The following is an 11798-nucleotide window of genomic DNA, read 5'->3' on the forward strand; positions in this document are numbered from 1 at the left end:
CCAAGTCAGTCATATTTTAGTGATCAATAAAACTGTCAATGAAACACATGAGGCAGAATTGTTCAGTTCAGTTATTTACTGCGATTATTGTGCTGTACAAAACAGAAACAAACTATTGCATGTAATAGCACAAACAAAAAATCCAATAAAACCAGGTGGTACACATTTAAAATACTTAAGTAATTTATAAAGGAAAATATGTAGGAATACGCATTATATTGTGTATATATTTACAACTCTTCATTAATGATTTACACTACATAATGTAGTATCATTAGGAACTATCATGAACTAATAGTATTTTTTATACTTTAGCCTTTACTACGGTAAACTATACCCCCTTACAAAAATAGCCTACAGGAATCCTGCAGGATTTTCATTTTTTTCTGCAGGAACCTGCTGGTATCCTGTAGGAATTATGAAATCCTGCAGGACAAAATGACAATATGTGCAGGCAATTCCTACAGGTTTTAGAATCATGCAGTACTTTTTACAGGAATCCTGAAGGATTTACTTTTTTTCCCCTGCAGGATAGCTGCTGTCCTGCAGGAATTACAAAATCCTGTAGGACACATTGACGATATGTGCTGGAATTTCCTACAGGTTTTACAATGAATCCAAGCAAGTAACAAATCCTGCAGGATTTTATCGTTCCTGCAGGACTTGCAGGAGTTATTTGTTGTAATTGGAATGAAAGAAAGAAATTCTGTCACTTGCTGTTGGTAGCAATTTAATATGAGTTCTAACAGATAAACAATACAACAAACAAACAAAAAATGAATAAATACATAAAGTATATGAATAGATTATAGGCAATTATAAAAATCAACCATTACTCTAAACCATTCAAATTATGCATTTATGCAAACAAACAAGCTCTACACTTTTACGTTTTATTTCTATACTTTTTTATTTCATTTATTAAAATGTCAATGCAGCTATTTTAATTCAACTCCCATCTGTTTGGTTGGATGCAAAATTAAAAAAAAACTGCAAGACCTGTCTGTGAGGTGGACACATGTTGAATGTATGTCTGTGCATTTTATGAGTTCAACAGAGTCCATCCCTCATTCTTTTAAAATGTTTGTTGCTGTTATCCCTGATTCTCTGTCTTTTTGACCTGAGCCTTATTCTGTGTCCATTGCCTTTTTGTGGCAGCTGGAACTGGTGCCTCTTCGTTTAAGTACACTTTTTATTCTATTTTTATCCTTTAAAAAAAGCAGGTTAGGGTTATTGTTAGTTGGATTGCATAATGTGTTTTCTGCAGTGTTAAAGTAAATTTAATTAGTAAATTATTATAAACATTTTAAATAAAATAAGATATAAATGCAAAATTTAAATTAGAGAATACATTGCTGCCAATAATGTTTAGGTCTATTTTATAAACGTATAATAATTACAATATTTTAAGTTAATAATGACTACTACTAATATGTGTGTGTATTATTTGGCAAATGGACTTGGTTAAAAATGAAAACAAACATTCTTTATAAAAATACTTTTTTCTTTAAGAAAATAAATTCTTTGTGGAATACGTGTGTTTTAATAAATCTGCTTTACAGGTTCATACAGAGTCTTTCACGCTTAAAAAGACGCTCGTTTTCGCCACCTACTGGCGTAACAATGTAGTTTACATTCTCCGGTAAAATGAATCGTCAGTCAACTGTCACCAACCGTCTTCTGAAGGTAAAGTACTTTTCTTAAGTTATTTTATCGTTAAAATGCTATAATTACTGATCTATTTTAACGTTAAATCAGTAAATTGCTTTGTAACACCAAAACAAATGCTTTTTTTCCCTTTTAAAGCCGAGATCACGTTAACAATACTAGTATTTCGCTAACGTAATATACCCAGGCCTACTACCGCCGGCGCCTATATCAAAACTTAATTTAAAAAATGGCTATATTAATTATATTTTTATAATTTACTGCTTATAATTGATGCTAATGTCGTTTTTTGTTACCTCAGAAATCATTTTGATCGCCGGTCGGACAGCAAACTACCTGTTGGCAGGTTGACATAAGGTAAAACTGTTGTCATGGATACAGTCAGTTGAAGCCACCAGATAAATGAATGATATATATTTGTGTGTATATATGTTTGTGTGTGTGTGGGTTTGTCTGTCTGTCTGTCTATATATATATATATATATATATCTATCTATCTATCTTAGAAAGTGGGTCCTAGTGGAATGAAGGGAACGACCTGACATTGTTCCTAAAAAGAACCTACTGAAAAATAACTTTAAACCTGGAGATGTTGTGGATGTTGCCGATGAGGATTAAAGTTCACCAGCCACAGTTTTAGACCTTTTCTGAGGTATTTGTAAAGGTTTTTATGTGTTGTTAAGAAATCTGTGTTTTTGAAACTAATGAAGACAGCAGAAGTCAATAATTTATTGTAATTATTTAGCCTGACATGTTTACTGTTACAAAATATTTTAAATCTTTCCTAAAATAAAATATATTGTGTTAAAGTTGTTTTTTTTACTCTGATATTTAAAAATAATTTATTTTAGAGCAGTAATCACAATATCGTGATATTTTTATCCAAAGTTATCACACCACAAGAAACTTATACCGGCCCATAATCATGATTGAAGATATGTATTTTCAACTTTTTAAGTATTTTTTAAGTATTTAAGTATTCTCTTTAGACAACAAAGAAACTCTCAGGAGGAGGATGTTCAGGAGAGGGGAATTTACAGACACAGCACAGAAGAAATTTCCAGATGTACCAATAAAAGTTATCAGGGCAGCACTTGGAAAAATTAAATGATGAGCACAAGTTACGAGTAAGGTAATAATTTGTACACACACACACACACGCACGCACACACACACGCACACACACACGCACACACACACACACACACTTATCACATTTGTGAATTGGAGAGTACAACAAATATTTTTTTTCACAATTCTATTTGCTGAAATAATAAAAGGAAAACCCCAGGATGGTGTTATCAAGACTTACAGAAAAAGGAAAATAAAATAGTCAGACTGATAATGGCAGCCTGAAGAGGGAATGATGTCAGATCTACGATCCTGTCCCCATAGACACATTAAATACTCCTCGCATAAGCGATCATTTGTTTTTTGTAATTTGACGCAAAGATTATATTATACATAAATACATATAAATGTACATACATTTAAAAAATCTAAATATTAAAAACTTTAAGGTATTTAGGATGTTGATGACCGTTAAACACATCATAACAGTTTTGTGAAAAGAGTGCATTGGTTGTTTATGGGTTCATAGCTTTAATGCTTTTTATACTGTACAGACTGCATTCTCCCCTACACCAACTATACCACTTACTTTCTTTACTTTTTTTTAGGGAAATGGAGTAAATGCAGCCTGCTGTGAATTGGATTCTGCTTTGGTTTTCTACTTTTTTCTTTTTTTCTCTCTCTTTTTTTTTTTTTTTTTACAATTTTAATAAAAAATTGTGAAAATACATTGTTTCATTGTGAAATTTCATATCTGTCCTGCACGATAATCCTGCTGGAACTGTATATTTTAATAAACCTGTAGGATTGTAATTCCTGCAGGAATAATCCCTGCATAAATTTCCTGCAGGTATTCCTACAGGAAAATGAGCTGAAAATCCTGTAGGAAATCTGCATAATATTCCTGCAGGATTCCTGCGGGGTTTTTTTGTAAGGGCTTTTCCAGTAAACTCAATCAAATTTATTTTTAATTAATAATACTTTTTCCATTTAATTTTTAGTTTTGAGAGGAGTTTTGTTGTAATAATTACTATTATGCAGTAATTGACACCCATTTTCTTACTATTGAAAACAATAGAAGTTATTGTGTGAGTCCCAACGCCCCAGTATAGTGAAGGGGACGCTATACGGTAAGTGAGCGCAGTCTTTTGGATGAGACGTTAAACCGAGATCCTGACTCTCCTGTGACTCTCATGGCACTTCTGATAACCCTGCTGAAAAATCCAGCTTAAATCAGCCTAGGCTGGTTACCTGGTCGACCAGCCTGGTTTTAGAGGGGTTTTGCCCATTTCCAGGCTGGTTTCCAGCTATTTCCAGCCTGGTTTTAGCTGGTCAGGCTTGGCTCCCAGCCAAAACCAGCTCTGTCCAGCTTAAACCAGGCTGGTCAAGCTGGTTTTAGCTGGATTTAGCTGGTAATTTTCCAGCCTGACCAGCTAAGACCAGGATGGAAATGGATGGAAACCAGCCTGAAAACGGCCAAAACCCCTCTAAAACCAGGCTGGTCAACCAGCTAAAACCAGCCTAGGCTGGTTGAAGCTAGATTTTTTTAGCAGGGAAAGAGTACGGGTGTAACCCCGGTGTCCTGGCCGAATTCTCTCTTTCGGCCCTTAACCATCATGGCCGCCCAATCATCCCCATCCACCGAATTGGCTCTATCACTGTCTCTCCACTCCCCCTATAGCTGGTGTACTGGCGCTGTTCTCCTGTGGCTGCTGCCGCATCATCCAAGTGGACGCTGGTGGTGGGGTGTGGAGAGACCGCCCCCCAACCCCGCTCCCCCCCCATTGATAGTAAAGCACAATCAGCCAATACACGATAAAATGCGCTATATAAATACACACATTACATTACAATACATACTTTACTACTTTAGTTTAGGCCACAATTCATGCTATTAACTACTGGCTTATACCTGCCCATTATTAAGATACTAACCGTTCATTAGGAGTATGATCTTATTCTGCATCCCTAATCCTCAAAACCTTCCACCTTACTAACTATTAATAAACAGCTAATTAGTGGTTTATTAAGCTAGTAATGTTAGTTAATGGTTTGCTTATATCGTGAATTGTGACCTAAACTATAGTGTTACCAATATAACTCTATATAAAAGCCAAACAATATGCTTTTTTTGAACTGGAACTGATGATCAACAGTAAAAATGAGCCCATTTTTCCAACGGGGAAAGTCAGCAACAATCAAGAATGCATGATTATGTGCTGTCATGCCTTTGCAATCAATAAATGTCCTTATAATGGAAGTCAATGGGGCAGAAAGTAGGGGCAGGGTAGTCAATTTAAACAATAATCGACACAATTTTAATTGAAACACACTCTTCTGATGCTGGATTAGACGTGCAGCAGATGTTCAACCTGCTGCATTAATGACTTACGCTAAAAATAACCAGTCTTTGGGTGTGATTTATTATTTATGACCGTGTGTGTGTGTGTAATAATGACATCAAATGTGCTCCACCCACAGAGCTGTCTTTAATTAGCTGAGCCCATCAGACATGCGGAGATCAAACTGGAAGAACAAACAGCTGTCAGCCCTTCAGAACACAGCTGGAAACTATATCTATATTTAATTTCAGCATCATTTATCTGTGCACCTGAGCGAGATCATATCAATACACTGCTAACAGTATTTAAAGGGGTGGTCCTCAGTGTATTTTCAAGGCTTGGTTGTGTTAATAAGATGCAAAGCAGTGTGTTCTCGTGCTTCACTTGTAAAACATCATGTTATTTTTTCCATTTACCTTACTTTGATTATATACAGCTACTCAGCTAACACGAAAACCACTGTCATATTTCCTAGTTCCTCCAAAAGACCCGCCCTCAAGAGGCTCTGATTGGTCAGCTAACATAATGTGCTGTGATTCGTGGATTAGCTTCAAGTCAATACGTCGTGTAAATACTGTCAGTGAGAGTAGCTGTTTATTCGTCTATTCTGCTTATGCCAAATGCCAACTGACCCAGCTGGGACCCGAACCAGCGACCTTCTTGCTGTGAGGCCACAGTGCTAACCACTGAGCCACCATGCCACCTGATATGAATATTATCAAATCAATTTTAATTTTTGAACGAGATGCTAATGGTTTAATCTGATTCAATGATTTATGCTAAGCTAAGCTAGGCTAAACGTGCTCCAGCCATCCTCTGAATACATAAAAAAAGGTCAAACTCAACAATTTAACTGTAGAGGAGCTGTAAAATGAGCGTTATGTCTCTCAGTGCAGTAAAATCCTCATCAGTGCGCTAATCATCAGTATGGTCCAGGTGTAGACAGGCATGTTTTGGGCAGAGTTTCCCTGAGTCAGTGGATGTGTCTGGATTGTCTGGTTTTGCAGTAATAGCGCAGTGTTGCTGATTTTCCCCAATGCATGCGGCATAGGCCATGGCGTGTGGGATGTAGTTCTGCTCATAAACGCCTTGGAAGAGATGCGCCATGGGCCCGCGGGCGAACACCGCCACATCCTCACCCCCGTGGGTCTCCGAGTCTAGCGGGACGGCCGACTGCTGGATATAATCCTTATCGGCTGACAAACATACAGAACAACAGTAAATACCAGGGGTATAAATCTGCTGTGCCCCCGTAAAAACATTGAGCTACAATTTAATTAACATAAAGGGTAAATAAGGGTATTAATTATTAGTGGTAATGCCAGCACTGCAAAGTGTTTTCTTGCTTGAATTGTTGTCTTGTTTCTAGTTTCAATAAATCAAAAAGTATTTCTGTAGATGAGCAAAACATATATAAATAATAAATCTAAACTAAGTGAGTTTTGCTGTAACCTCTTAAGGCCAAAGGTGCTTTTTTACATGCATTTTTCATTTCTCTTTGCTATATGGGCTTATTAGAACCTAATTAGAATAAAAACCTAAGTATCATCTTTTGATATGATGCACTTTTAGAGAAAAATGATGTCCATATGTGTGGACTCGTGGTCTGAATTTACATATAACACTGTTCCCTGAGTTTTTTTAATGCATATTTAACATAGAATTTTTTTTTTTACTTGCTTTGACTTTCAGAGAGTAAAACTATTTTTCCCCCATTTTGTACAGTAAAAAATAGTGTCTGGGACATTTCATTTGCTGCAAAACAGTTGCAGAATGACACTGTATGTCTGTAACGAATTATAAAACATATAAAGTATTTTAAATAGCCACTTACGAGCTAAAATACCCTAGGAGCCCTAGGGGGTTAATAAGCAAAATAATCAACCCAGGCTCATTCTGAAAACGTAGTCCCGTGGACGTTTCTGGAGACTGCGAATTATGTAGCCATAGGTACGTATAGGGCAGGGGTCACCAAACTTGTTCCTGGAGGGCCGGTGTTCTGCAGATTTTAGCTCCAACTCTAATCAAACACACCTGAACAAGCTAATCAAGGTCTTACTAGGTATACTTGAAACACCCAGGCAGGTGTTTTGAGGCAAGTTGGAGCTAAACCCTGGAGGGACACCAGCCCTCCAGGACCGAGATTGGTGACCCCTGGTATAGGGTATATGACGAACGTCACGTGACCAAACCGGATCCCTGGGTGGAACACTTCTGCTCATCGCTAGTTCATATGCGCCATCGGTTTGTTGTTGACAGTAGTGAGTAGTAAGTAGTGTTTTATACGTTATATAATAGGGTATATGTGCAACTTTAGCGTTCCAGTCAACCTGGATAGAACAAGGGACTCTCAGGACAACTAAAAGACTTAGTCATGATCACAGATTCTTATTTTAAGCCAGAACGGCTTAAAAACAAACAAATATACAAAAAAAAACAGTTTCTGAACTTGAACAAACACCATCCATAACGTTACTCTCAGGCTGTGTGGCGTCTCGGACTTCTTCATAGACCTGTGACAGACCTGTGTTAATAAGATGCAAAGCAGTGTGTTCTCGTGCTTCACTTGTAAAACATCATGTTATTTTTTTTTATATACCTTACTTTGATTATATACAGCTACTCGGCTAACACGAAAACCACTGTCATATTTCCTAGTTCCTTCAAAAGACCCGCCCTCAAGAGGCTCTGATTGGTCAGCTAACATAATGTGCTGTGATTCGTGGATTAGCTTCACGTCAATACGTCGTGTAAATACTGTCAGTGAGAGTAGCTGTTTAGAGTAAGTTTATTCATCTATTCTGGTTATGACAGCTGACTGGTTATGCCAAATGCCAGCTGACCCAGCTGGGACTCGAACCAATGAACTTCAATGGTGTCTCGGACTTCTTCATAGACCTGTGACAGGTTGCCCTAATGCTGACCAGTCAACCTGTCTTTATTTGATACTGGTGCAAAAATTCACAATGTGTTAATGTGAATATGTAGATCCATACGGCAGACTAAGTAACGTTATAGCGTTAGCTAGTTAACGTAGAGACATTGTACAGCATTTCAATTCCGCTGGCTTACATACCTTCATAATCCATTATGTATGATGAAACATACAATTTAAATCCTTTGTCCAATTTGGTGGCCGGACATTTAGATGATAATGAGCATATCCGGTGGACATCTCTGATGCTTAACTTTAGTAGTTCCTGGAGGCTTCTTGTATAAAACAACGCCATATTAGCGGAGAGTGAAAAAGTGTTTTATCTAGGTTGACTGGAACGCTAAAGTTGCGCATATACTCTATTATATAACGTATAAAACACTACTGTCAATAACAAACCGATGGCGCAAATGAACTGGCGATGAGCGGAAGTGTTCTACCCAGGGATCCGGTTTGGTCACGTGACGTTCGACATATACCCTATTACTGCATTTAATTATTTAAGCGAACGCTGCGGGGTGGTATGACACCGCTCCTTTACGCGCTTATCGGCTGACTGCTTACCTCCGTGTGGAAGGCTTTCCCGCTGCAACCAGTTTGTTCGATTAGCTCGTCGTGTACGTTGGCGGACTTGAGACGCAGAGAGGAGCTGACCACGACATCCGGGTTCGAGTCCGAGGAAGAGCGGTTCCAGAAATCAGGTAAGATAAAAACAGAATCCAAAAAATGAAGTGAACAAGTTCATAACAGGGTGAGAATGTGGTAAAATCTGGAAACTTGGTAAAAATCAGACGAGGGCTTTTCTTTTTCTGGACGGCTTTTGTAAATTGTTGCTTGGGTTTAGGGAAGTAAGTGAGCGGGCAGGTCAATTGGTAAAACTGGTTGGGTTTAGGGAAGGAGGAGGGTGGGTCAGCCGATTGGCCAGTCGCCCAGTCAATCATTCAGTCAGTCGGTCAGACAGACAGACAGTCGTTCGACAGCGCCCTCTGGTGGGTTTACACGAGAACAGCGTGGGATGCGAACGGCACTCGGCGAGAGACGTTCGTGATGCAAAAAAGCGCGCACAGCAGATTCTCGAAAACATAATCTGCAAATATACACATCTCCCGGTCTACAGAAACGTCCACGGGACCACGTTTTCAGAATGAGCCTGGCTTGAAAATAATCTGCCAATTGGGTAAGCAAAGTAATATTAATTCAGAGCAAAAATAAGAATATTTTGCTAACCCCATTGTTCACCATTGTCTGTTCTTTGTACCTTGCTTTAAAAAATAACATAAAATTACATAAAATTCGTAGTAAAAGGTTTGTTAAACATGATACGCAATAACTTTCCACCTTTGTTGTGAAAGCTTTACACTTTTATAGTATTTAGCTATTTATTTAGCTTTACTTTTAGAGCAGATTTTCTCTATTATAGGCCTATTGACGTTTCCTTAATCTTGTGGTGTAAGAAATAACTGCTGTTACTGTTATTGTAAAATACAATTAATTTATGTTTAGCATTAGAGGCTGGAGATATTCACACACCGCTGGCACACAACTGTGTTTAAACCCCTTATAAAGATCATTTTTGCATAATAGGTGCCCTTTAAGCACTGAATGAAACTAAAGGTCCTTAATAATATGATGCTGATCTTATTTGGACTAAACATTACTGACTCATGTAGATGGACTTTTTTTTTATTTAGATAATGAGTCTGAGAAGTAAGACTTCATAAACTTAGGGTCAGGATTCAGGCATCAGATCTTATAAAACATTATGCATGTGATTGTCTTAATGTTTATATGCTAAATAGTTATTTGTGAATCTTAACATCTGTTAATGAACTAATTAATTTGTGTAGAAATCATTCTAATGCTTAGATTGCGAATGTGTTTCACTGAATATGATCAGATCATTAGAAAAACATCAGTTAGAAATACCAAGGGCTTACTAAAACAATGTGGAAAGAAAGAAATGTAATAAGAGTAACGGAGGAAAGCTTTATGTCTAGCAACACCCCTGGAAAATACTCACGACATTTGTGTTTTATAATCAGCAAACAACTTGAGTTTCCTACCAGTGTCAACTTTGCGTATGTCTGGACGCTTGTTGTTGGTGATTTTGTGTCCTGGACCGTTCCCGTACATCAGAGTTGTGTATGGTAAAAAGTCAGAGGCGAAGATTGGAGATTTACCTATCAAACAACAGAGATGATTGAAAAGTGAGGATTAAAATAACACATAATGGTTAAAGGAAAACAAATGGTTCATTATGTGCATATATAAATATATACAGTTGAAGTCAGAATTATTCACCCCCCTGTTTATTTTTCTCCAATTTCTGTTTAACGGAGAGCAGATTTCTTCAACACATTTCTAATTATAATAGTTTTAATAACTCATCTCTAATAACTGATTTATTTTATCTTTGTCATGATGACAGTAAATAATATTTGACTAGATATTCTTCAAGACACTTCTATACAGCTTAACGTGACATTTAAAGGCTTAACTAGGGTAATTAGGTTAACTAGGCAGGTTAGGGTAATTAGGCAAGTCATTGTATAATGATGGTTTGTTCTGTAGACTATTGAAAACAAATAAAGCTTAAAGGGGCTAATAATATTGACATTAAAATTGTGTTTTAAAACTTAAAAGTGGCTTTTTAAAATACTTTGAATGTTTTATATTTTGTTACAGACTGTTTTGCAGCATATGAAATGTCTCGACCCAAACCCTATTTTTAACTGTCCAAAATGGGGATAAAATAGTTTTTACTCTCTGATAGCCAAAAAAAAAACATTTTGTTATACGTTATATATTTTGTTATATTTTGTTGCATTAAAAAAATTACAGGAAAAAAGTGTTTAATGTAAATTCGGACCACGAGTCCACATATATGGACATCATTTTCTCTAAAAGTACATCATATCAAAAGATAATACTTAGATTTTTATTTTAATTAGGTTCCATTGAGCCCAAATAGCAAAGAGAAATAAAAAAATGCATGTAAAAAAAGCACCTTGGGCCTTAAGTGGTTAAAGGGGCTAATAATTTTGACTTTAAAATGGTTTATAAAAAATTAAAAACTGCTTTTATTCTAGCCGAAATAAAACAAATAAGACTTTCTCCAGAAGAAAAATTATTATCAGACATACTGTGAAAATTTCCTTGCTCTGTTAAACATCATTTGGGAAATATTAAAAAATAATTAATAAATCAAAGGGGGTGAATAATTCTGACGTCAACTGTATATACTGTATGTAGACTGTGGTGTGAAAAAGGTGCTGTATGTGAGTTTTTGACTTCTCTAATGCATAATAATACCATGATATGTCTGCAGATACTTAAGAAACATGCTAAGTGTCTGAAAAACAATGTTAAAGTCAGATATTCTGCTTTGAACATGTGTTACATGCCAGATTGTCTGTCTTTGTTTTGGTCATTTAACCCGCCCAATGCCAGTTTAGCGATTATATTTCAGCACCCCGGGTTGCCTTGGTGGTAAACAGCGTATTTCATTCATTCAGTCATGAAGGCTCTTAAAGCATGCGTCTGTGACTGAAATGTGACCTCTGGTGGACAGTAGCAGACTCTGAAATGAGACGCAGATTCAGAGTTCCACATGAGGTGGTTATTAATTAGCAAATAATATAAATATTACGAGTGTAAACATTAGGTGAGCAGGTTACATTGTCACCCCGTGTTCCTAACAACACACTACGTGATGAGATTTGCAGTGATGAGCAATTGGGCTGTTTGCACCAGCCGAAACATGACAGAAATGTAAACACAGA

General features: G+C 36.9%; 1 protein-coding gene and 1 long non-coding RNA gene across 2 annotated transcripts; one reads left to right on the plus strand and one right to left on the minus strand.

Annotated features, from left to right (window-relative positions):
- Positions 1 to 2192: 2192 nt before the first annotated feature.
- LOC130220429 (uncharacterized) lies at positions 2193 to 3394 on the plus strand. The gene is made up of 3 exons (XR_008836199.1): positions 2193 to 2320; positions 2658 to 2800; positions 3348 to 3394. It is a non-coding gene; the product is annotated as an uncharacterized LOC130220429 (long non-coding RNA).
- Positions 3395 to 5034: 1640 nt separating this feature from the next.
- LOC130220428 (alkaline phosphatase, tissue-nonspecific isozyme-like) lies at positions 5035 to 10191 on the minus strand. The gene is made up of 2 exons (XM_056452718.1): positions 10080 to 10191; positions 5035 to 6277 (listed from the first exon to the last, which is right to left on the minus strand). The coding sequence occupies exons 1-2, from the start codon at positions 10147 to 10149 to the stop codon at positions 5997 to 5999; spliced, it is 351 nt and encodes a 116-aa protein (XP_056308693.1). The 5' UTR covers positions 10150 to 10191; the 3' UTR covers positions 5035 to 5996.
- Positions 10192 to 11798: the final 1607 nt, after the last annotated feature.

Source organism: Danio aesculapii, unplaced genomic scaffold (assembly GCF_903798145.1).
Source record: "Danio aesculapii unplaced genomic scaffold, fDanAes4.1, whole genome shotgun sequence".
Classification (NCBI taxonomy): domain Eukaryota; kingdom Metazoa; phylum Chordata; class Actinopteri; order Cypriniformes; family Danionidae; genus Danio; species Danio aesculapii.

Coding starts and splice junctions, on each gene's coding strand:
- LOC130220428 (XM_056452718.1), bottom strand. CDS start 10,149: ATGTACGGGAACGGTCCAGGACACAAAATCACCAACAACAAGCGTCCA. Junction 6,278..10,079: donor CATACGCAAAGTTGACACTG/GTAGGAAACTCA, acceptor TATGTTTGTCAG/CCGATAAGGATTATATCCAG.